Genomic DNA, 25,664 nt, shown 5'->3' with positions numbered 1-25,664 from the left:
GTCGCCGCTCACAATAATTAGCCCACGCAGCGCGTCGCATACACTGGAAGGTTGCCGGGTACGCGAGCGAAGGCGTGTTTTACAACCATTTAGAGTCACCGTCAAAGTGCCCGTATTACCTAAATTTTGTTTGGAATGTTACAACGCGCACGCGCGAATTCCTAACGTCAACTGGTGTTTGTTGGTATTCGTCTGCCAATAGGGTGTCGCAAACAGAACAAGTTGACAAGACGTCATCCGAGAGAAGCGGCCATCCGCACGATCCCGTCTCAAAAGTCCTAATTCGATTCTCGACATCATGTGTGGCACACTGAACGGCTGGGGTTACCTCTGGGTTTTCGTCTCGATCGCCTTTGCCGTCGGCACGAGCATGTCCTTCTTCTACACCGCCTGGCTCACCGGCCCGGCGCTCGTCAACGGCACAAATGACGCGAGCAAACTCAAGTATTTCTCCGACTACGTCGACTGGAACAAATACAAAGACGTCGAGTTCTCGTTCTCGACGTTCCGTCGCTGCAACTACTGGTCGGTGGCGGAAAGCAAGACGAAAGTGTTTACCGTCAATAATTACAGTGTCGTCGAGGAGTGCGGACGCTATCGGGATTTCTCCGGGCCGTTGGGCATTCCGTCGGTGTCTTGGCAAGTGTGCACTCTGATGGCTGGGTCTGCGACAGCGGTGCTCATTCTGGTTGCGTTGGTGGGATTGTTGGCCGTGTGCGTGAACGGCGTGTTCGGCAACCGATGCATCGCCGTCTGCACGGCGCTGGTGCAGTTCGCGTGCGGTGAGTGGATGTGTTTTTCGAGATGGGAAATGGTGTGCGGGTGGGTGGTGGCTGCGCGTGTGGTTTTGACACTCGTGGGCGGGCGTGAACAATGGAATCACCCGGATGTGTTTGGGTAAATTGTACATGTACTGTGATGATCTGACGTGTGTGGAGCCTTTGCAATGCTGCCTGATTGGCATAATTAGCCTTTTAGAATGATGTGATGAAGTGAGTAGCAGATAGGGTGAGGTCTGTGTGGACATTTTTTCATTCAGTAGATTTGCAATAACACTGAGAAGATGGTAGTCTGCAACAGTCATTGCAACATCCCATTACAGAATTAGTTTGATAGCTTCGATTATTAATTTCAGCTGTGAGCCATAGGAAAGTAATAGTCAGGTGACTTTAATTTAATTAATAGTGAGTGGCAATACTCAAAGTGTATAAAGGTGAACGGACATATTACGGTCTGTGACTATGTTGCTGGCTGACTGGCTGACTTTATGTCTTACTCTCAGGGATGTGTCACCCCCTAATGTGGCCCACTCACCTAGCAGTATTTACTACAAGAATTGATTGTAGGGCAACCAGAGACAATAGCACCACCAGTCAGATATGCTAAACATTCATGAGTTTACATGTTTGCAAATGCTAATTCGAAATCAATCACTTTCATAACTTAGTCAACCTAACAACATTGCATAATCAAGAGCGACTGTCTTGTATCATGGTATGTGGTAGCTCTAGTTACTCTGACAATTGCAGACTATTTTAGCAGTGTTACTTCGTGGTCATGTGAAACAACAGTCGCTTTGTACAATTCTAGATAGATTTTACAAGAAAGCACTTAGAAGCAAAATGGCGTCCAAATTTGTAAAACATTTTGCAATCCTTATATCTATTGTGGTTTTTGGAAGGCTCATAGCTGTGAAAGTGAGGGTGTCAACAGGGCTTCAATTAGTAGTACTAATCTAACTTACAGGTTAATCAGTAAAGGCTGGTAAACCCCCAACTATGCAAGTGGGACAAATTAGGTGTGTTATAGTTATGATTATGTAAGCATGCTGGCTGCTTTGTTATGTTTCTAAAGTCTGATATGAAACAGAAAAATAATATTGCTTTGGAGGAATAAAGGTATTTGGTGGTTTTAAATGTGCCCGCTCACGCTTCACCATGCATGCACAGACGCACCCACGCAAATTTGAAAACGTGGCACGATTTCAAGTTGTGTCATAACGGAGCAGAGCAAGGGAACTCTTAGGGTGCACCACGTTCTATGACATAGTCTTTATTCCTAGTTTAGAGAGAAAGGCGAATCGCGTTTTTGTCTGCCATGGTAGTTTCGCTACTTGTACTTGACATTTCGAGAAAGCTAACGACGAGTGTGTCAGGTTCTCTATCCACATATTTAGCATTTACCATCTTGAAATAGCTTGCTGTTGAACGACAAAGCGCTTTCTCTATCGTTTTCTAGTTGCACGTGATCCGGAAATGGGTGCAAACTAGAGCATTATTGTATTATTGTGATGGCATCTGAAACTCTCGGAGCATGAAAGTAGTTGTGGAGAGGTGCCAGACGACACTGACAACGTGGATTGCACATCTATCTTGCACGACAGCAAACCTCGTAGTTCCAGACCCATTTTCGGGTCACATGCAACAAGGAAAAGATCAAGAGATCGCTTTGTCGTTCAACAGCAAGCTATCTTAAACTGGTATATGGTAAATGTGGATAAAGACACAATTTTAAGTTTGCGTGGGTGTGTCTGTGCGTCTGCATGAATTCATGAGCAGGCATCTAAGAATTTTATTTAGGGCACACTGGACAAATATAGCACATCTATGGGGTAACATCAGATATCTAACTTGGGTTGGTCAGGCTCTTTTACATTATAGTGGAGTGTATTCATAGAAAACAAGCGTCACCACAAAGAGCAGTTCTTGTTCATTTTTACGTGTGGAATTATTGTTGTCTTGACTTTAGTTAGATGTGAGACATTATGAAGAAAGGATTATTACAGTTGAGTAATTTCAGATGTACACATCAGCTTACAGTGTGTGTCTAACGACAAACCAACAAATTGGTATGGAGCGTTTCCATTGGCTGACAGTTGAAAATAGCATGAACGTGTGGCAAACACGTCAGTTTTCCATCAAACCATGTTTGTGTGCTGGTATGCCAAGTTCCGGCGTCTTCTAGCTAGAATCGCAATCAATTTCGATTATCAAACTATTGGTAAATTGTAAAGTATTGATACTAATGATCACACCTGAGTAAAGGAAATCCTGGAATTTGGTCAGGTGATAGTAATACTCACTCGTGGTTCGTTGTAGCACAAATACTTTGATTCAGTTGTGTCATACAGAGAAGTCAGTTGGTTAGCAGAAATCTTGTGGCTTCTATTTCCGACAACTCATTAGTATTAATACGTATCTAACTAGCATACCAGACATCAGTGAACCAGCTAGCTCTCAGAATCCAATATCAGATGATCTTATTAATGCTCACATGTTTTTTTCCTTGTACTGTAGGTCTTGCTCTGGTTGGTACAGTGCTACTCTTTCCCGTTGGTTGGGATGCCGAGCGACTTCGTATGGAGGCGTGTGGATGGGATGCTGGCAAGTATCAGATTGGTAGGTGCTCTCTCGGATGGTGCTACTACGTCACACTTTGCTGTGCAATCGGTGTTATGGTGACCGCCATCATTTCACCAGCCAAATGCGGAGAGAGCAGCGACGACGACGATCCTCTTCCTGCTTACATGATATGATGGAATGAGAGACATTAATTAATTAAGTTAAAGCTGGACTTTGTTGGTAGGTTTGAAGGCAGACTATTTGTATGGCGAGGTATTTGTATTGTATGGTGTGTGTGTGTGTGTGTGTGTGTGTGTGTGTGTGTGTGTGTGCGCGCGCGCGCGCGCTGCTGCTGCTGTTGCTGATGTTGGTAAGAAGTGGCGGCGATTTGGTTTTTGCATTTATATAGTGTAAGCATCTTTTAGCATATGAGTATAAGTATGAGTGTGGATTATGGTATTGTAGTGATATTTTAGTGAGATTTCTTTACTAGTGAGAGACACTTTTGAGTTGAGGACGTCAACTGCTATGTGTATGGTCGAAGTGTTTTGCAATACATTGTTACTTATCAGATTACATTGACATTGAATTTGTTGCAATGTTGAGGTGCATTTTGCTATAAGGAATTAGTGATGTCTTTAGGTGTAGTACAGAACTGTACTGCTACTGTTTGCCTTGAGCTCTTTTAATCCGGGTAATCTCTTTCAATGTCAGGTCCCGGATGATATGGACTAAATCGTACTACTACTGTAGAGAGATTCACTCAGGAGGACAGTATAACGAGGTTAACCGTGTAGCAACGTTGGTTTCAATACATGGTCTACGTTACACTACACGCGTGTCTGGCATGTCTAGAATTCGTAAATAATCCATACACACTTAGTACAAATTGCGCTACGCGCAGTTACGCCGCTTCATCAATCATGAAACGAATGATAAGCGCCTGTAAATACAAATGTGCCGCAACAGTCTTTCCACACCGTGACAGTTAATGTGTTAATGCCCGGATGTTGAGATGAAATCACTTGTGATTGCTGTCGACGTCGGCACTACTAACGTCAGAGCACACGTTGTTGACAAACAGGGCTATGTAGTAGGAAAAGCTTCTGAAAAGGTAAACGACGCCGGAGACCAAGCAAAGCCTGGGCCCGGTCAATTATTTTATTTTCTCTGTTTTATATTATGAAGCTAATTGTTGAGCAACCGAAGCCTGGATGGGCCGAAATCGACCATGAAAAATTGTGGTGTCAGTTCCAGACGGTAGTGAAAGACTCGATAAAAGGTAGGCGAACAAAACTTCTACTTGTTCAACGATGCTTAAGATGCTGTGTCTTTGAATCAGATGCCGGAATTCAGGCGCACGATGTTGCAGCTCTCGGAATAACAACACAGAGGAATACGTTCATCACGTGGAACAAGTGAGGACTTCACGTGCACGCGTGCACACACACACACACACACACACACACACACACACACACACACACACACACACACACACACACACACACACGTACAGTACAGCTGCCAGTTTATCTGGTCACGTCGCCCTCATCAAAGAGGGGAGCTAGGAAGAATTGCTTTTTTCCTTGCTAGTAGATGAACAGTAGAGGAACAGTAGTGACTTTTCAAGCCAGGGCCTGCCGCTCGAGAATATTGCACTCTATGCCCCTCCCCCCCGGACGGCGGCATCATCCCTGAGGGCGTGGGTTTTTTGTAAAATGCGGATGACCTCTTATTTAATATGCAATATAAAGCAGTTAGCTCAATATTATATATATATATGAGTCGCAAAGCATTTGTAGCGAGCTAGACCGGAACAGCTCTTAAAATACCATTGGCATTGACCGTAAGTGATGCTTGATGGATGTGAAACCGCTGAGTCTGGAAGTGTAGTGCACACCTCCCGCCATGCTTTCCAAACTCTCTTTGCTCTTCTTTGGGCGAAACTTAGTTTACTGAATAAACCGAAACTTAGTTTACTGAATTGAAAATTAAACAACATCTAGACTCTGGCCAGCTTTCTGTTTGTGTGTTACTCTGATCATCTTTCTAGCCAACACCGAGGCATTGCAACGCTGGAGTTGTACTGACAAGTGTCTTCTCCGATGAGTCTTAAAATCTGAGGGATTGTTTCTTGTCTTCTTCATCTCTGTATAGTTTGGAAAGTTTATTAAGGAATGTTGATGCTTCTTCTCCCCACTCACCGAAGTGCTCGAAAACTAGTGGAATAAGGGCAGGAGTGTACCCTCCAGGCAACTGCTCTTTAGAATATTTGCTACGTTTGATGTCTTTCTCCTTCTTGCTGCAGCTTCATAGTTGCTGCACTTTGGATAATGTCCTGGCTCCAGGGGTGAGCAAGGGCCATATCAAGCTCAAAAAAATTTTCCCCACATGTTGAGTCAAACACAACAATGTCTGCTCTATATGTTTGGATGTGGTATATCTATCTTCTGGTTCGATTTGATGTTGGCATTGTAGACTGCTCAGGCATTCAGACCAGAATAAAACAACAGAATTATGAGACCAAACTGGGCCTTCACCCATTTTGCATGTTAGCAAATGGTACCTACCCTTCAACATCTAGTGTCTTTCCACATTCACATTTAGTAGCCCAAGGTGGTAGAGACAAAAGTAGACCCAATCTGAGAGAAGCTTCCAAGACAAAATTGCCAGATGAAAGTGCAAACTTCTCTGAAGATGGAATGGAATCTAACCATGCTCCTGCTCCTTTACCTCTAATTAAACGAAATCATGCTGCATCTCGGTTAGAATCAGTTTCAATCAACTGATCTGCTTTTGATTGTACAATACTACATATTCTGTTGTTAGCCGATGCTGCAATTGTTGTGTTAGGCAACAAATCCAATAACTTGGAAATATTTTTGAGATGGTGTTTAGAGTTAGCCCAATATCACTTACATGATTAGATGATGTCTGACTGTCTGCTGTCTGTCTGTCTGCTGTCTGTCTGTCTGTCTGTCTGTCTGTCTGTCTATCTGTCTGTCTGTCTATCTGTCTGTCTATCTGTCTGTCTGTCTATCTGTCTGTCTGTCACAAAGAATGACATGGACAAGCTTTTTGACTTTAATGTACAGATCCAAGTCCACTAATGTTTTGAAGTATTTTGCTGTGAAGGACTGGTTCATCATAGAAGTTTAGGATGTGTACAAGTAGAGGATCTGTAACAATAAAATGATCTGTCTGTCTGTCTGTCTGTTTATGTTTGTTGTTTGTTTGTTTATGCATTTTCTATTTATTTAATATGCTTGTCATGTTGACTAACTTTGTTCAATTCTTAGACGAACTGGAAAGCCTTTGCACAACTTTATTTGTTGGTATGATTTACGTTGTGCTGACTTATGCAGACAATGGAACAACAGCTATAGAATGAAGGTTAGTAAAAACACAGACAGCTGTGTGCAGTAGACAATAGCACCATTATAACATGCCATACTAAAACTGCGTTTTCAAAGTAAATTTATGGTGTCTGAAAATAACGACATCTAATAATGTAAACATGTGTGTGTTTGTGCGCGTGTGTGTGTGTGTTTTGCAAGGCTCTATATGGGATGGTGATGATTGGCATTTTAAATGCAGGTGTCTAGTAAGAAACTTGAAATACGATAAGTTTTATGTTAATGCAAGAGTGTTTCGGCATCTGGGTCACAATAATTTCTCAATTGAATTTTCAGCATTACATATTTATTCAGAATTTGCCTTAATATGGTTTTTGTGATTGATTTTGTTAGTGTTTGACTGTATGGATCAATATTTTTTCTATTTTGACTTTAATTGTTGTTGCTTTATTTAAAGTCGTTTTTTGCTTCTTAGTGTTGTGCGTTATGTTTTAGGGTCTCAACTTTGTTAGTGGCGCTCTTCATTTGGTGACACGAAGCAAAAGATTTCTTGCCGGTCGTGTCATTGAATTCTATCCAAAGATGGTTGATATGTTGTTATTGCATTGTTGTATTGTTGATTTCTTCAGAAATTTTGTGCTTTAGGTGACTATGCGTTATGTGTGGGTTTTACAAAATATTTATGAGGTGGTTGATGTCACTTGTATTACTTAGTTATGTTGCATTACTTAGACCTTTTATTTGTTGTATAAAGGTGGCCATGTTGGCTGCTGAAGGTTTATTGTTGTTTGGAACAATTGACACTTGGTTGCTATGGAAGTTATCAAAAGGTTGGTAACTTGGTATAGGAGTTGATGTTGATAGATGGAGAGATAAGGAATTTGTATTGTATTTATGAGAGCAAGAGCTACAGTATGACTCTCTTGACTTATTTGTGGCAAATGTCTACCAGGAATTTCCAAAACAGCACTCAGGGCAGCAATACGGAAAATGAAATTTTTATGGAAGAAAATCAGCTCTTAATAAGCACTTGGGCAGTTCGTAGGAAACTCTAGTAATTGGCAGATTGACTTGAGTACAACAGAGTAGGCACGTGTGAGGCCCATCTTGCAACATCCGGTAGTCTTTAGAAACTTAGGAGTGCGACCATACCTGACTGCTTTCCTATGCTTCTTGTCAGGCGTTTCTTTAGAGGTTCCTTCTTTAATCCACAGCGCAAGACCGCTGTCTAGATGCCAAACCTGTACGTACACTGTAGTATAGTAATGCATGTTACTAATACAGCCTTAGAATATTGACCAACTTTAGGCCTCGATGTCAAATTGTGCACAACAATCTTGATTCTCGTTAGCAACCCATGGGCTGTAAATGAGAACAGTTTCCAAAAGATCACACCCAGTGGGCGATCTTTTGGCTGAGTGCTGTTTTGGAAATTTGTGGTAATTGTTAAATTTAATGTCCTTGTGATGATGGGTGTAGTATGGCATATAAGTAAAGACTTATTTGCTGACGTGACTAGTGCCATGCTTATCATGTTGCTTCACTTAGAGTTACAGTAAGGTTAGCCTTAAATAGTATAAAAGCAGGAAACTAAGTGTCAGTACAGCATTTATAGAAGAAACAGCAGTATATGCAATTTTGGTTCTACTTTATTTTGTGCTGAAGTGCTTTTTAATTAAGTTACACACAATATTTAAATCATAATTGTACTCTATGTAGTAGCTGTGTGTCAGGGTTGTTGTTGTTGGTGGTGGTGGTGGTGGTGTGGTGGTGGTGGTGGTGGTGATGGTAGTGGTGGTGGTGGTGGTAGTGGTGTGTGTGTGTGTGTGTGTGTGTGTGTGTGTGTGTGTGTGTGTGCACGTGCATGTGTGTTTATGTACACACAAACTTTCCTAATCCGGACAGTATGGGACCAGCCAGTGTGCGGATTCTGAAATGTCCGGAAGATAGTGATAGCTAACCCACATTATATCCTTGGAATCCACGACCATTTTAATGTAAGGTTTGGTGAACGTCATACCAGTTGTGCATACAGTAGACGTGTACAGTACACACTTGTACTACAATTACATATGCGTTCTCCTACGCATTGGCACGTGATAATCAAGACGGCTTGAGAATTGGGTGTCTAGATGGGGAGTTTTTTTTGCAAAGTACTTACCCTCGGAGTCCCAAGACCTGATATGTGCTAAATAAAGTGTTCTGTCTAGGGAGGTGTTCGGATCTTGGAGGTCCGGATTAGGAAGGTTCAAGTGTATTTGCATACATGTGTGCATGTGCATGTATATGAGTGAATCTATTGTTTGCTTGTTTACGTGTTGTTTGTATGCCTGTCATTGATATTTTAGTGCACTAGTGTTGCATTCAGGTTACCAGTACTTATTATACTAATGTAGATAGACTATGGTTCTTGTTGCACGACGCAATCCAAGTTGGTATTGATGTTACTACTAGTTATTGTTGTCTGCAAATAACAAACAAAAGGAGAATCTGTTAATTCTCTGAGAGGAACAGAACTGATGACTTGACAGCTAAGTGTCTAACAGTCTTGAAAATACCACAATACAGATAGGTAGACCTGAACGGAATCTGATGACTCAACTGCTAACTGCTAACATGAATCATTTTAAATATGCAGTGTGCACGTGCATTCAAATCACATGTACTTGTCAAAACTGTCAATCTGCAGTGTGCACGTGCAAGCTCAATTTAGTATTACAGTTTTTGGCTTCTGCTAAATTGACAGTTCTTGACTTGTGGTACAAAAGTATGACACTCCAGACCGGTTTGGTAGTACAGTATAAGATGAAATGTTGGCGGGGAATATATTTTGGCGGATTGGTGGATTTTTTTAGCAACCGCTAATATTAAATCCGTCTTTAATTTGGCCACCAGAATATGTTGACGTTATCACCCTCGTGAATCAAGCATCATGTGATGTGGCGAGGATGAGGTAACAAAACAAGATGGTAACCACTGCTTGCCGTCTGTTGTGCCTGGCCTGTCAAACAGAGAGGTTATACATGAGAATCAGGCCATGCAGCTATCGATGAAGTATAGGTGAAGTCATGCAGGTTAAATTTTGTGATTGCAAACTCCTCCATGAAAGCAGCCACTTTAATTAATATTAGTAGTAGTGGGTGGGGAATTTTGTACGTTCCAATTATTCAACAACAATGTCCGACTGCCAATGTTTTATTTTGTACGGTATGGTTGTTTTCCACAGGAAGTTCCATTGGATATAGAAGTTGATAGGTCGAGAGATGATCTTGTGAGATGGAAGACGTACTTTAGCTGAGCGAATATTACCATCTCCTCGCACAATAGTCTCTTCAAGTCTTCCTATGATCCAAGTACCTCGTGGAGTGTCCTGTTTTTCAATAAAAACTACCTCACCTTCTTGAGGCACTGAGTCAATTGCAGACCTAACCCCTTTGTGTCTCAATGGCAATGTTTCCCTTAAACTGAGCAAATACTCTTTATGCCACTGATCCCAAAATGTGTTAAGTTGTGAAGTGTCTCTATTAGTCTGGTATTCCTCATCATTCATATCTTCAATGGTAGGTCCAGGTACCCCGAGATATGTGATGAGATAAGAAGTGAGCAGGAGTAAATGAAAATCCTGATTCAAAGTCTTCAAACACGTATGTCAGAGGTCTTGTGCTTATTATAGCTTCAATTTTTGCAATAAGAGTTGCCAATTCATCCCAATCAAGTAGTTTTCTCCCTATCGACTTTCTAAGCGCTCGTTTCACTAGTCCAACTAAACGTTCATAGAATTCACCTTGCCAATTTCTGATGAGCGATAGCAAAGTACTTCGTCACTGTCAATTACCTGTTGCCACTGATGATCCAAAACCTCTGCTATTGGTTTATACTGAGAAGCGTTGTCATATATGATATGACGTGGCTTACCTCGCTTGGCAACAAATCTTTGAAAACAACAAAGAAATTGGCTTGCTGTTAGATTTCTAATCCAATCAAGATGGGTTGCTCGAATTGCAAGACAAGTGAAAAGACAGACCCAGAATTTTATGCTCATGTCTTTTCTTTACCAAAATAGGTCATAGATAATCCAATCCAATACTCTAAAAAGGTTCAGACTTGGACAATTGATCTCGCAGCAAGGAAGGCATCGGAGGCAAAGCATATGGTGGACCCTCATATCATCGACATATTGTACACTGTGACAATACCTTTTTGTTTCTCTTTTACCTTGGGGAATCCAGTACTCTTGTCTGACTTGTGCTAATGTATGAGAAAACTCTACTGTGAAGCATCTGTTTGTGAACATCCTTGATTACCCAATGTGTAAAATATTCGGAACGAGGAATTATTTTAGGATAATTTGCGTTAAAGGAAAGATCTGCATTTGAATACCGTTTATGACATCTCAGCAGACCCCATTTGTCTATCTGAAGTCCAAGTTGTTGTTGTAAGTTGTTTTTCCTCTTTCTCTTGTCATTCAGCACAATGGGGTTTCCCTGCACAAGTTTGAACCCTGTTTGCATCACCAATCTTTTTGTCCGCAAATAACAGAAACAAAAGGAGTATCTATTAATTCTCTAAGAGAAACAGAACTGGTGACTTGACAGCTAAGTGTCTAACAGTCTTGAAAATATCGCAATACAGATAGGTAGACCTGAATGGACTCTGATGACTCAACTTATAACTACTAACATGAATTGTTTTAAATACGTGGTGTGCACATGCAAGCTAAATTTAGTATTACAGTGTTTGACTTCTGCTACATTAATAACAGTTTTTGACTTGTGACACAAATGTCATGACAATTGTAATATTATACATATTAGTTATTGGATGCTATGAGAATTGTTGATATGAATAGATGAATGGCAACATGATTTTGAGTTGCTTTACAACATTAACTGTTGTCCACATTTAAGGTACCCTGCATGCTACAGACTACTCCAATGCAAGCAGCACAGGCATGTTTGACCCATATACGGTATGTCAACTCACACAGGCAATCACAACAATAATCAATCAGTCGGGTGTGTCATGTGCAGCTGAAATGGAACTCGTTTATCATGGGTATGGTTGGTGTCCCCATTGACACTCTACCAAACGTCAGAGACACATAGTAAGTAAGAATATTTCGACTTGTAACTTCACCTTGTTATATTAGGTGTGTTGTAGTGGTGAATTCTGCACGTGCCCACCGGAATTATTTGGTTCTCCAATTCCTGTGACTGCCGTAGTAATGATTGTTATTGTCGAGTGAGTGGTTTCTGTATTGGAAAATTTGATTGTTACAGGTTGCTGATCAACAGAGTGCGATGTTTGCTCAGTGTTGCTGGTCGCCAGGAGATGTGAAAATCACGTTAGGGACAGGGATGTTCTTTGATGTGAATACTGGAGATAGAGCTCATGCATCTCTCACTGGTTGGTTGATTTACTAAGTTAGTTGTCTATCTATAGTCGTCTGTTTGTGTGTTTGATTTTAAAAGATATATTGTTTTTTATGTGGTTCTTTGTTGTCATTGTTTTATGTTTATTGTGTGTGTGTGTGTGTGTGTGTGTGTGTGTGTGTGTGTGTGTGTGTGTGTACTTGGCCCGAGACTCAAGCAAACATCCGTAAGCTGAACACATTTTACATGAGATGTATCAGAACGATTCTTGGAGTGTCTAAATGGCATAAAATAACTAACAAAGAAAATCTGACCACAGCAAAAAAAAGATCCCATAGAATCCAAAGACGACTTCAGTTATTGGGACACATTGTAAGAATGCCATGCAACCGTCCCAAAAAACATCTTCTAGACAGTAGACTTCTTAACTTCATCAGAAACATCCAGCTCATGGTACTCAACAACTCTGGGTTGATGTAGTCCAGAACAACTTGAAATCATTGAACTTACATGTGTCTATAGAAATCTACACAATCGCTCAGCTTGGCGATCTAGTCTGTCTGCAAGGCCTTAACTCAGTGGGTATGGCTGAAATTCAGGTTCAGGAGGTGTGTGTGTGTGTGTGTGTGTGTGTGTGTGTGTGTGTGTGTGTGTGTGTGTGTGTGTGTGTGTGTGTCTGTGTCTGTCTGTGTGTCTGTGTCTGTGTCTGTGTCTGTGTCTGTGTGTGTCTGTGTGTACACTACGGGTCTGTGTGCTTGTATCAGCATGCATCAATGTCAGTTCATTTGTCAAATAGAATTTTAATTGCACTGTCCATTATTTGCATTTTATTTACTGCAAATTTGTTTGTCTGTCTGTCTGTCTGTCTGTCTGCCTGTCTGTCAATTGTATTATATTTTTATAAATCAGAACTATTACAGGCTAAATCAAACTAAGCAAAGCACAATACACTACAGATGACCCTACCAGGGTCTTACAATAATAACTAAAGAACAAAAAACTGAACAGTGTCTGTCTGTCTTCTTGATAATGCGGATGGACATCACAATGTGCACAGCCACCATAGAATACGCCTAGCACTGATGTGAGGTAAAGTTGCGGACAATCCATGATGACAATGTTGATACAGAGGAGTGGACAATATGGGTAGAGGAAGATATCATGACGTACACGGCCACCATAGAAGACGCCTAGCACTGACGCGAGGTAAAGTTGCATACAATCCACGATGACGACGCTTAAACAAAGGAAATGTTGGCGCAAAGACACGAAGAGGGAAGTACCAAACAATGACTTGTAGACAGCAGACTGTGCAGATGAAAAGGCGAGCAAGCAAACGATCAAACATGAAAGGGGGCCCCAATGGCCAACAGAGTCATAAACGGCGTTAGAGGCCAAAGCCGTGAACAATGACGTTGATGACGACTTGAAAACTCTTCTCCTCGATCCTTAAGATGAGCAGACTAGAAATGTGTGGTCCGCCACTCTTTATTCGGAATCTGTCTGTCTGTCTGTCTGTTTATGTAAACTAAATAATTAAAACTACACAAATAGAAAGGACTCTTAGGACCTACACATACAAGGATTTAATAATTTGCAACTGTATTGTTCATTCTGTGAATGCTATGTGACTTGTCTGCTATAACTTTAGTAAAGTATCTCTGCAGTTGAATGGAGATGAGAGATCTCCACTTGGTCTTGAAGTGGGTCTTGTTTTTCTTACCTTCATCATCTCTAGACGTCTCGGCCAGCTTTTTCAGATAGTTGGAGGCTTGTATCCCTCCGCGACCAGAATGCTCAAGAACTAACGGGACAAAAGATGGTTTGATGCCTCTTGGAATAAGCTCTTGGTTGTATTTAACATATTTTCTCTCCTCCCTCCTTGAGGTTGCGATACCTGCTGTACTAGCAGCCAATATTAGGAAGTCAGTGCACCAGGGTTGCGTTAGAGAAATGTCTAGTTCTGTGTCGTCGCCAGTTTGGGGATCGATAACAACAATGTCTGGTCTGTTGTCGTTGTCGAGGTATCGATGAGTCGGTTCTTTGCTGTGCTGGAAGTTCAGTTTGGTCAAACACTTTGACCAGACATGCACGATAGCATTGTGTGTTCGAATAGAACCCCCTCCAGATCTGCATGTGACCAGGTAGTAGCCTTCTTGGTCTAAATCTCGACCATAATTACATCGTCCTGTGGATTGTGGTATCTTGCAGCCCAACCTGATCATCATTGCCAAATTAAATTCTTTGGAAGATAGTGCAAACGCTGAAATGGATGGGACTGCAGATAACCATGCTCCTGCACCCTGTCCTTGCAGTGATTGAAAGTGAGATTTATCTCTAGATGTTCTGAGATGATCCATAAATTCTTGTACCTTGGATTTGTGATGGTTTTTTGTGAGCCTGTGCTGCAACTTAACATGATTCGTGACCAAATCTGACAACAATTCATCTGTAGGAAGAGAGTTGTAAAGGTCGTAGCCAATTGAACCAGCAGGCTGATTGCTGAGTAATAAATTGGTGATTGATTATTTCATCTCTGGAAAACGCTGAGGTACGTGAACATTGTGTGAGCCCAACTTGCGAGGAAAGCAAAAGGAGCTGTTGTGACTGCAGACGTTAAACCAAATCCACCATTCCTGATAGGCAAAACAGCTTGAAGCCGGTTTGGATCTTCCGTGACTAAGTCTCTAAATAGCTGATGAAATGATACTCTTGTCTGGTTGTTGTGAATTTCTGCAGCTTGAAGGAATCGTCTATGAGCAACAGTTCTGGCTAGACTGTTAATTCTGGGAACGTGACAGTATCTGAGAAATAACAGAGCACTCGGGCTGTCCTCCAGAAGAGGTAACTGGTTGCATAATGATCTTCCTGAATTGGCATATTGTGAGCATGATTTATGACATAAGATGAGCACCCCACTGGAGTTCCGAGAATCTTGGTTCCTTGTCGTGTGACTTGGATTGTATTGGAGTCAGGAATTGACTGATATGAAGAGTCAGACTGACAATATATTTCACACTTCTTTTCCTCAACAAGGAGATTAGCACAAGACAGAGATGAGGTCATAACCGCAAAACCTGAGAGAACTTTGCCTGCTGGACCCAACAAAAACATATCATTCAAATAGGCTAACACACTGATATCAAGATGACTGTTCTGAAGGTTGATTAAAATAGGCTGCATTCCTATAGAAAACAGTGCCGGACCTAAAGGGTCCTCTTGATGGACACCTTGTTGAGATTCCAAGACAGCTGTCTCCTCTCCATTCAGATACACGAGTGGATTAAGGTCTGAATAGACCTGGAAAGCGTGACTGAAGATATCTGGAAAATGAAGTTGACATTTGATTGAGCATATGGCATTTGTCCATTGAATTTATATCATTTTTATGTCCGACTTCAGAATCACCCAGGATGGATGTAATTCTAGCAACAGCTGGATATGTTGCACCAACATTTCTCTGTCACCCTCTGTTGCCACTCCATGTTGGATGGGGAGAAGAAAGCACGAAACTGAGCCTTCTTTTGAACACAGATTGCATGTGCACTCACTCGTCTCCTAGCTTCTCCAATAGCAATTGGTCTGTCTGTCTGTCTGTTTGGCAGTTTGTCTATTTGTCTGTCAGTCAGTTTGTTTGTCTGTATGTCATAATTTTGTGCTTGTCTGTTTGTTAAAAGCTTTCTTTTTCTTCTTTCTCTTTTGTATTGTATTTCCTTAATCTGTTCACTCATATATTCAACATAATTAGTGTCTGGCAGCTTTAATAGGTTTTGCACCTTAGAAAATTGCTTTACAGGTAAGGGCCATAGATGCACTTTATTGGAACAATAGAGCAATCTATCTTTGTTTGCTCTCTCTGCTTGGCCATCACTGTCTTTGTCCAGATCTCCATAGATGCAGAAACAGTTATATGCATACAAGAGCCATTGGGTAATGGAATACATACTGTATGTGCCTCTTTTATGGATATTGACCTGTCAGCATCTAGCAATCCAGTCAGCTGTTTAACAATCGATCAGACACAAAGTCGTTGTTTTACATCTTGACAACTCTTAACAAAGGAAAATATAATATTCTCGACTCTTTAGCTTACTTGGTCTTCTTGATGCATTTAAGCTACAACTTGTAGTTTAAATGTCTAGTTGTCTGCTTTGCTGTTTGCTGTCTATGTACTGCGTATTAATCAGGTTACTTCTTGTAGTTGTTGCTATGCCATGACAGTAGATTTATGTGATACACTTTTTATCATTAAGGTTTCTTACCTCTTATTGGATGGAAGGTTGGGACTGAGCTCGTCTATTTAGCTGAAGGACAATCATCTGATTCAGGCATTACCCTTGAATGGGGACAAAGAGCAGGTGTGTAATATAAGAATGTTTGGGCAGAGTTTTCATATGTAGAACATTGATATTTAGGGCTGTACTCATCTCCTGCCGAGACTGCAGCTGTTGCTCAGTCTGTTGAAGGTGATAAGTCTCTGTGTATTTGCCATTTATGTCACTCAGTAGATTGGTGTTGGTAGATTCAGGTGGAATTTGTGTTTTTCCAGCTTTTAATGGGTTTTTAGTGAGATGTCTTTTTTATGTGTTCTTGCAGTCATTGATTATAATTGTACTGCAGGTTCCTATCAATGACTCTAAGGCATGTGGAGCTATCATGGGTTTGACTCTGACTACTTCTAGAGAACAGATATGTCGGGCATTTCTTGAATCAATAGCATATAGGTGAGGTGAGGTTATCTTTTTAACGTGTATAATGGATGGGCTCTGAAATGGTTGAGTAAATGGCAGGTGGGCCTTGTAAACACAGACAAGTTGATAGATCCTCTAAATCAAGTCTATTTCAAAGTCACTTCAATTTCGTAAATTTGTAATGACCGACCAATTTTTTCGATAGCTTTCTAACTTTCTTCAAAATCAGCTTGCTGTTCATTGTTGCAATGAGAATATTTTTTAGCTTTTCTCCACTATAGTTCCACTAGAGTACACCTGTTGAGCCTCTGTCTCTTCATTGGCCTTTTTACATACTCATGATTGACCTCATCGCTCGTGTCTGGCAGAAATGGCATTGTAGGAGCCTTGAACATTTTTAGGCTGCGGATTATTGTCATGCTATTCGTGACATGGTTTGTAGGAGTTACACTTAACATTTACAATACCAGTGGTGCATGCGTAACAGCTGTGCTCTTACAATTCTGTCATTTTACTGCAAGTAGTTAACTTAGCCTTCTACTAGCATGTTTCAAAATTAAATCACTTCTGAAAAAGATAATTTCTTAATTTTCAATTTTTTGTTTATGAAATTTACTTGATTTGGAATACAGTAGATGGGACAGGCATGTAAGCACGCAGATGGGCTGGCAGGCTGGTCGGAGACTTCGGCAACATAGTGAATTGGCTGACTGTAACATACTGCACATGAACAGAGTAATTGTAAAATACACAGATAACTAACTCCTACCATTGATTGTCAAACTGTACAAAGCACAAATTGTATATGACATATACCCACAATGTGTATGTATACATATGTATGTATGTATGTATGTATGTATGTATGTATTTATGTAGAATAAATGAAGGAGAACAATTAAAAGCTCCATAATATTTTGTAACTAGAGGCTGTGATGTGGTTAATTTATCTGTAACCATTTTCTAATGCTGTACACAACCTGGGTCCTAGAGGCTCTTGTAACAAAAAACTGTATGTATTTATGATATCTGCTATCACTGTCTTGTGGCAGAACTCATCAGCTATACTCAACAGCACAACGGGAAACGCAATGTAATTCGCTCATGATCAAGTAAGACGTGCTTGCCTCATGACACATGGCCCATACATAACATCTCTGTGTTGCAACACTTTAGAGTCGACGGAGGAGTGAGCAACAACAACTTTATTGTTCAGCTCATATCTGACCTCATTGGTGTGAAAATACAACGATCACATCAAATTGACATGACAGTCTTAGGAGCTGCCTACATGGCTGGACTGGCATCAGGTTAAACATTCAGTGTTCTGATGCTGTTTGTTAGTATTCTTGGTGATGTATTGTGGTGAACCGGTTGCTAGGTGTGTGGGCATCACGTGACGAAGTGCAGAATTTGCAGCAAATTGAATGTGTTTTTCAACCGCGGGAGCTATCCAGATCACAACTGATGTCTCAAAGACGATGGTTAGCTGCTTTACCTAGGTGTTTAAATTGGTATAGCTAATAAAGAAGTGACAGGAGAAATCAGTTACATAACTACATTTTTTGTGTGAAAAACGCTAAACACATAAATAAAGTCAATGTAATGTGGTATTGTTAGCTTTCTCATTTCTTCTGATGCTGTTGAACCCGTTTTTCTACACAAAATTTGTTTTGTTTAAGGTTGATTGCTTGACAGGTGATAGATTAATGTCGTGATTGCTTGCTTACCATGAGTGTGAGGTCGAGTTTGAGTCTTTGGCATCATTCTGATTGCTCGTTGCTGTCATATCACCAAGTGGACTGTAGTAGTAGACCTGATCAGACATATTAGCAGTTATGTGAGGTGAGAGATGATGTGCATTGTAAACAACACACAATATATGTTATTATTTAATAGCAAAGTTTTATTAGCGGAGTCATATCCAATTGTCCAGCAATTGATAATGACAACAATCAAATACAGTACATAGAAAACAATATCATTTTTGCTGCTTTTGTGGAAAATGTTGTAAGGACATCTAACAAGGCATTCTCATGTTGTCCAAATGGAAACTGTTATTATCTAAGTTCTTCCTTCTTCTCCTGTGTGTGTGTGTGTGTGTGTGTGTGTGTGTGTGTGTGTGTGTGTGTGTGTGTGTGTGTGTGTGTGTGTGTGTGTGTGTGTGTGTGTAGCTTAATCATGAGAGAGTCGCATATAGTGAATGGGAACATTTAGGACTTTTGGGTTACATTAATAAAACTTTGTTGATTGGTTGAGTAACAACTTTCATTGCCATGTGTTTAAGTTAACTAACATGACACAATGGTGATATCATATGCATGTGCGTATGATACTACTACATTGGGCCTCCAAAATAAAACTGCTTCCAGGCTATTGAGTAATTAACTGTATGCAATCTTGAAATGAATAGAATTAAAAGCTACTGGTGCAATAACCTGTCAAGAGATTTCCATTCTCTGTTGGTCTGGTAGACCATGTATAGACTCAGTAAACACTGAAACTGCAGGGTTTATGCAATAGAAACTACATTATGTGGAAAGTATGTGTGTACTCAGATACTGGCTCATGTGATCACTAGGTTGCAGCTTCTGTGTCAAATTCAGTTTTACTTGAATTAAGTGGGGCTTTCGAGAATACTGTTTTGTGTACTACTGTAGTTGGTTTACGATATGTATGTACCGTAATGTTGCGTATAGAAGCCGTGCTTATCTCTGTATAAGCAGAATTGGAATTCAGGCTAATATTTAAGACAGGCTTATATTCAAGACAGGCTTATATGCCATTTTAACAAGCAATATTCGTTAAGGTTAGTAATACAAGCCGACACATACACATGTGCACATGCACGTGTGTATGAATGCTGAGCATCTTGAATTATAGCTCGGCTTCTGCACGAGACCAGCTTGTATGCAGCCCGACGTCTTTACTTTTGCGGCTTTTATTCAAGATTGGCTTTTATTCGAGATCAAGTTTTATATGCGACAATATGGTACATAAATTAGATTTTACAATAGCTGATCTAGACTGCTTTGTGATCAGCATACTTAACAACACTAATTATCAATGTACTTATTACAAATTAATAATTATGTTGATAATTTGTCACTAATGTATACAGTGGACTTGATTATGTGTTTACTGAAAATAATTGAACAAATTCCTATAATACCATCATTGGAAGATTAGATTGAGATAGAATCATTAATGGATTGTATTGATTAAGTCATAAAAACTGCATGGATTACTTGAAAAATTGTATAGATGCAACATGTGCTGCATGTTATGTATACCTGGAATGTCAGGCTGAGAGGCTGTCCATACTGATCTTGCCATGATACTGACACATTAGAAGTCAGTAGTGAATACTCGTCTGTATACATCTTTGGCTGCAGACTGTGAGTCATCACTGTATAATCACCATTCAATGAGATCTGTCAATGCACGGTATACATGAATGATCAACTCATTGTTAATGATTTAGATTGTCAACATAACCAGACTGTTTGTTGATTGGCTGAGAATCGATTGAACAACTGGCATGGAAATATTGATGTTGTACTTGCTGTCTTGATCATGTAGCATCACTTCTCGTGGTGATTGAAAAAGTTGTTCATGAGGCTTGTTGTGATGGTGATTGTGATAGTTGCGATGAGGTTGAGAATTTTTACTGGATGGACATTCACACTTGCATCGTTTATCAGATGCTTGGCCTGCTGCACTTTGAGCATTATTAGGACGAGCTAAGGCAAAGGAACATAGGATGTACACACACACACACACACACACACACACACACACACACACACACACACACACACACACACACACACACACACACACACACACACACACACACACACACACACACACACAAGATAAATGAGCATTTTGTCACATATAATATGTACATGCAGTTCATGAGTGTATAGGTATCACTGCTGTGGATGGATGGGTGTCACCTCCTAGTGTTGTGTTGTGGAGCATATAGGTCATTCATGTGTCATATTTACTGCACAATTACTTCCATTTGTACAAGCACAGTTGGACACCACAAATAATCTGAAAAGCCTAATCCTTGCTTCCACTAATAGTCAAGTCTTCTATTTGTATAGTGCCTGTTTATACATTTGCAGTTGCTGACTGCACCATGGCCACATCAGATCTATAATTGCAACCCACACTTCTTACCATCAGTGTCTGTAAGGATGAACTGAAAGAGAGTAAATGTAGCAAATAGTGAAGTGTGAGCTTTGACCATCATCTTCCAATCTGATGATAGTAGAACTAGGTAAGTTCCTGGGATCTAGACGGTGAGCTAGATGTCATAGTTAGGTGAAGGGTGATAGAATAAATTGGGCTGGACAGACAGTGTAGTGTGAATACCCTAGGCCTGTGCTGATGTACGTCATGATCACGAATTCTCTGCTACTTTGGCACACCTCTTGCCTCTAGCTAGCGACAGGTGTTACAGTGATGTGTGTTTCTCCGAGTTACAAGTTTCCCCACACATAGACTATATCCCTAGAGTTTTGTGTGTCCCCGCACACGTATATCACTGGACTGTCTACATCAAAGATACGGCAAGAGCGCATGCTCCAACCATTCAAAATTTAATTTCAAGTGTTTCAGGTAATTGAAGATTTTAATTGTTTTTCGTGTCAAAACATTAGGAATATGTGTGCGGGGACACACAAAACAGTAGGGACATGTGTGCGGGGAACAAAAAAAAACAGGAAGTGTTTTAGATAAGTCCGAAGTGATTGGGCAGAAACTGTCATGTGACTTAAAACTGCAATTTGGGGACTGTTGCGTAGTTGCCAACGTGAAGCAAATGAGTAGCGTCTATAGACTGACAAAGAAGCCGCCCTCTAGAGGAAGAAGACAGGCAGACGACAGGTTAGCATTTGTCTAGAAATCTGGAGTCCCCAGAACAGAGTCCTACATGTACATTTGTACGTGTTCTGCAGTGAATATACAGACGACTCGAACGAATACGGTCCAGCAGTGGATTCGCCCGGTAGCTCGCAACAACCAGAAGATAGAAGGTTAGTGGAACATATTTTTTGCGTGAATATTTTTTTATAATTTGTGGTCTCGCGTAGCCAGACCCTCTCGCCGCGTCACACTTCCGGGTACAGTTCGCTTGTTGATTCGGATTTGTAGTGTGTTGACAGTTGTCTTGACATACAGATCAACTTTCGGATATCATGTATTTGTTCCAGATGAACAGAAGCAAGCAAAACTAAAACAAGGTAATTGATGCTATTAATTAATTAATTAACATTTATTGCCGTTTTGATATTGTTACAACTAGAGTGCTAAATAGTATTCATAGGATACGCACAAGGTTTTATTGGCCCAGATTTTAATGGTAAATATTTGCAATGTAATACTCTGGTTTGCATCGAAACTATAAATAATTGTTTAGAAATATAAAAATGAGTTTTAGTGAGTTAGAGGAACCTGTTTATATCAATTATAACAGCAAAGAAGGCTCGTGTATCTAGAACAAGGCACACTCTCTAAAACAACTAAACCTACGATCTCCTATAATCGTTTCTAGCTGATCTATCTGTTTACACCATGGTTGTGCGACCTGTCACGAGTTCGCATTTAGATGACCGATGATATATTGTACAGCAAATGTGCAATAAGTTACTTCTGGTTATTATCGCACTCACTTATGTATACATGTCACGTGTCTGTGGTATTTAGATATCATGTGATCCGACTCATTGGCATGTTATATGGCTTTTACCAACACTTGTGCTTGTACTCACCTCGGGCGATAACCACGCCCCTTGTACTTGTAATAGCATGCTAATTGTATGATAACCTATACATGTTATAACATTGAATTGATATTTATGTCATTACATGTAACAATTTGAAAAATCACTATTAAGTTAATAAATAAATTTAATTAATATTTAATAATGCAAATTTTGTTGTAAATTGCACTATTCCTTTTTGAACTTTTAGTGGCTGAGGCGGAGGAGAGTGCATTTGCAGAGCACAGGAGGATACAGCTAGCTCAATTACGTAGTGAAACAAGGCAACTTGGTACGTACAAACTCTGCAATTCAATAAACACAGTGGAAACATTGCAATAGAGTTGTGGTATGCATGTGGAAGGCGAGGGTGTCAGAAGTGTGTCGTGCGAAGAGGCAAGGGAAAGACAAGCAAGAAAGAATCGGAGAGCCAAACATGATTTTCAGGCAAGCAAATTATAGTCAGACACACTGCAAGAATATTGTGTATTGGGGTTAATTAAGGTTATCACCAGCTGCTTAAAATTGTCAGGGCTGTAGTAGAGACACAGTGACTGACACACACACACACACACACACACACACACACACACACACACACACACACACACACACACACACACACACACACACACACACACCACACACACACACACACACACACACACACACACACACACGCATGCACACACACACACACACATGCACACACACATACACACCACACAATTCACAAGGTTACATCAGCAACTATCACATAGCTATCCTGTCTGCCCTCGATTTATAAACAAAAGATTGAGTGACGTGTGTGTGTGTGTGTATGTGTGTGTGCATGGGGGTGTGTGTGTGCATGGGTGTGTGTGTGTGTGTGTGTGTGTGTGTTTGTGTTTGTGTGTGTGTGTGTGTGTGTGTGTTGTGTGTGTGTGTGTGTGTGTGTGTGTGTGTGTGTGTGTGTGTGTGTGTGTGTGTGTGTGTGTGTGTGTGTGTGTGTGTGTGTGTACCCTGTGTCTTTCATACACAGATGAAACGAGAAGAACGTGCAGAAGCTGAAAAAAAGAGACAAGACAACAAACTGAAACAGATGAAACTTGAAGCCAGACGGAAGGTCTGAGAACCCATCCTTGTGTTGTGTTGTGTCAAGATGTAACAACACACTCTACTCCTTCAAATGGTTAATATATTTGGTTGATTTCAAATCGTAGAGTGAAGCACTAGAGACACGAAGAAAGGAAGAAATGCGAGCGTAAGTTTTTTATTTAACGATTTGTGAGACACCGTGTTCTTACGCTCTGTGATTAATTGATTACCCAGGGCAAGATTAAAGCGGTTTGCAAGCAATGAACACTCATAGACGTATTTAGGAATTTTCATGTTAGTCTAACACATTCCATTGTTTGTGCCTAAACCACTATAATTCAACCACTATTTTATTAATGTCAACTGTTTATCACTTCTTTTCTTCAGCATTAAACGGTCATTTTCTCACTGTACTACAGGGCTATGAACACTATACAATCTACACTGATCTCAAATACATATGTTCTCTCTGCTGTTAGGCTAAGGCAGATAAGGAAATAAATTGGTCTCCTTCCATTCGAGAGACTTTTCGTCTCGGCGGGCAGCGACTGTACTCGACAGTCTTCCGGACTGTTTCGATGACGTCATATGCTTGATCTGCAGTAAGACGATTGGCAGGCTCATCTTCTGTCATTTGAATGCACATATCTCGAAGCTTGAGGTGCGTGACTTGTCGTAGTTGTCGGTGACGTGCCTTTCTCATCGCTTTCTCTCCGGTAAGAACTTCAACTAACGTGACACCCAGACTGTACATGTCGGCCTGCGGTGTGTTGCTAAGAGAACGGCCTTGCTGTGATGGCGTCCTCTCGGGTGCAAGGTATTCCAAACTTAGAGGGCCAATGGAGAGAGAGCTACGAATAAAGTGAGAAGCACCAAAATCAGCAATTTTCGCTCCCATTGTAGTTGTGATAAGAATATTAGAGCAGCGGATGTCGCCGTGAAGCAACGGCTCGGGAAGCATTTCGTGGAGATAACTAATGCCGGCCAGCGCATCTCCACAGATGTCTAGCTGTTCTCTTAACGTGAGATATCGTGGTGATCGCAATGCCACTAGCATGAGTTGTGCAAGAGAGCACTCCAGCAACTCCATAACGATCTCCGGCATCTTGCCGCTCACGCGAAGTATACCAAATGTACACACAATGTTCGGGTGGTGAATGCGACAACAGACGGCAATCTCTTGCTCGAAGATAAGTCTGTTGTTTCCTTCTTGTATTTCCTCATGAAACGACTTGATTGCGACATTGACTCTTCGCCACACCCCAATGAACACATCTAGAAATTAATGTAACATTTTTACTATCACTACTATCAACATGCATGAGTGATTCTATGCTGTATAGTCACGGTGTGTAAACACAGTATGCCTTCTACATACAACTACGTGATGAATCTATCTACACTCAAACCTCCCTAATCCAGACCTCCGAGATATGGACACCTTCCTAAACCAGACACTTTTGCCCAGCACATATCAGGCTTGGGGCTCTGACAGTAAGCACTTTGGCAAGAAACTTCCCATATAAACATTCAAGCCGTCTTGACTACCACGTGCCAGTGCATAGGAAACGTGTAAGTAACAAAAGGAGCTGTAGTAATACCCATGTATTGCAGTGTAGTACAAGTGTGTACTGTACACACCTGTATGCAGAGATGATACGACATTCACCAAACCTTACATTAAAATGGTCTGGGATTCCTGGGATTCCAAGAATACAACGTGCATTAGCTATCTCAGGGAGGTTTGAGTGTACTTCTATACTTAGTAACTATTGTTGTACAGTAAATATATGCAAAGATCCCACTAATGGCCATACTCAGGAGAAACAGTGCTTATGATTGGATAATTGCTTAGGTCAACCAAGAAATATTGAATCCATCTCAACATCATAGGTTATGTGATGAAAACCAATACAGTAAGTTACCACAACAAAATTTGCCAGTGTGAATTATCTTGCATAGGGTGAAGTTGCATTAGGTTACATTATGTTAAGTGCTCAATGTGGATCAGCAGGCCTCTACGCTTCCTAATTCCGCATAATTTAGTCAT

The 25,664-nt window shown here is 40.7% G+C and overlaps 5 protein-coding genes across 8 annotated transcripts in view; 3 read left to right on the top strand and 2 right to left on the bottom strand.

Annotated features, from left to right (window-relative positions):
* The first annotated feature begins 140 nt into the window (after positions 1 to 140).
* LOC134196682 (putative glycerol kinase 5) lies at positions 141 to 18,450 on the top strand. 3 transcript variants are annotated; one of them, XM_062665895.1, is made up of 19 exons: positions 141 to 782; positions 3,297 to 4,125; positions 4,197 to 4,455; positions 4,530 to 4,623; positions 4,684 to 4,759; positions 6,644 to 6,737; positions 7,196 to 7,285; positions 7,346 to 7,387; positions 7,455 to 7,530; positions 11,608 to 11,669; positions 11,731 to 11,804; positions 11,861 to 11,921; positions 11,980 to 12,106; positions 16,326 to 16,430; positions 16,488 to 16,538; positions 16,595 to 16,796; positions 17,816 to 17,875; positions 17,940 to 18,073; positions 18,145 to 18,450. In XM_062665895.1, the coding sequence occupies exons 3-19, from the start codon at positions 4,357 to 4,359 to the stop codon at positions 18,285 to 18,287; spliced, it is 1,590 nt and encodes a 529-aa protein (XP_062521879.1). In that variant the 5' UTR covers positions 141 to 782; positions 3,297 to 4,125; positions 4,197 to 4,356; the 3' UTR covers positions 18,288 to 18,450. The 3 variants fall into 3 exon arrangements, 2 of the variants coding, with proteins under 2 accessions (XP_062521879.1, XP_062521880.1); XM_062665896.1 differs by having other exon boundaries at positions 3,297 to 4,455; positions 16,595 to 16,638; positions 16,693 to 16,796; XR_009972551.1 differs by lacking the exon at positions 18,145 to 18,450 and having other exon boundaries at positions 142 to 782; positions 3,297 to 4,455; positions 16,595 to 16,801; positions 17,940 to 18,002.
* LOC134196873 (LHFPL tetraspan subfamily member 6 protein-like) lies at positions 299 to 3,535 on the top strand. Its single transcript, XM_062666093.1, has 2 exons — positions 299 to 782; positions 3,297 to 3,535. The coding sequence occupies exons 1-2, from the start codon at positions 299 to 301 to the stop codon at positions 3,533 to 3,535; spliced, it is 723 nt and encodes a 240-aa protein (XP_062522077.1).
* LOC134196686 (uncharacterized) lies at positions 18,309 to 21,027 on the bottom strand. Of its 2 annotated transcripts, XM_062665900.1 has the most exons (5): positions 20,955 to 21,027; positions 20,262 to 20,506; positions 20,057 to 20,197; positions 18,494 to 18,579; positions 18,309 to 18,420 (listed from the first exon to the last, which is right to left on the bottom strand). In XM_062665900.1, coding segments are annotated over exons 1-5 (546 nt in total). In that variant the 3' UTR covers positions 18,309 to 18,419. The 2 variants fall into 2 exon arrangements, with proteins under 2 accessions (XP_062521884.1, XP_062521883.1); XM_062665899.1 differs by lacking the exon at positions 18,309 to 18,420 and having other exon boundaries at positions 18,490 to 18,579.
* A 459-nt stretch (positions 21,028 to 21,486) lies between these two features.
* LOC134196684 (epithelial-stromal interaction protein 1-like) lies at positions 21,487 to 23,977 on the top strand. Its single transcript, XM_062665898.1, has 9 exons — positions 21,487 to 21,662; positions 21,734 to 21,811; positions 21,869 to 21,898; positions 21,957 to 22,018; positions 22,749 to 22,829; positions 22,902 to 22,984; positions 23,559 to 23,642; positions 23,740 to 23,780; positions 23,849 to 23,977. The coding sequence occupies exons 1-9, from the start codon at positions 21,598 to 21,600 to the stop codon at positions 23,886 to 23,888; spliced, it is 564 nt and encodes a 187-aa protein (XP_062521882.1). The 5' UTR covers positions 21,487 to 21,597; the 3' UTR covers positions 23,889 to 23,977.
* Positions 23,978 to 24,050: 73 nt separating this feature from the next.
* Positions 24,051 to 25,664, bottom strand: part of LOC134196683 (uncharacterized) — a 2,946-nt gene continuing 1,332 nt past the window's right edge. Inside the window, exon 2 of the mRNA XM_062665897.1 lies at positions 24,051 to 24,889. Coding sequence (XP_062521881.1) covers positions 24,090 to 24,889 — 800 coding nt within the window. The 3' untranslated portion in view covers positions 24,051 to 24,089. The remainder of the gene's footprint in view (positions 24,890 to 25,664) is intronic.

The sequence above is a fragment of the Corticium candelabrum genome, chromosome 21 (genome assembly GCF_963422355.1).
Source record: "Corticium candelabrum chromosome 21, ooCorCand1.1, whole genome shotgun sequence".
Classification (NCBI taxonomy): domain Eukaryota; kingdom Metazoa; phylum Porifera; class Homoscleromorpha; order Homosclerophorida; family Plakinidae; genus Corticium; species Corticium candelabrum.
This window is presented reverse-complemented; position numbering and strand designations above follow the sequence as displayed.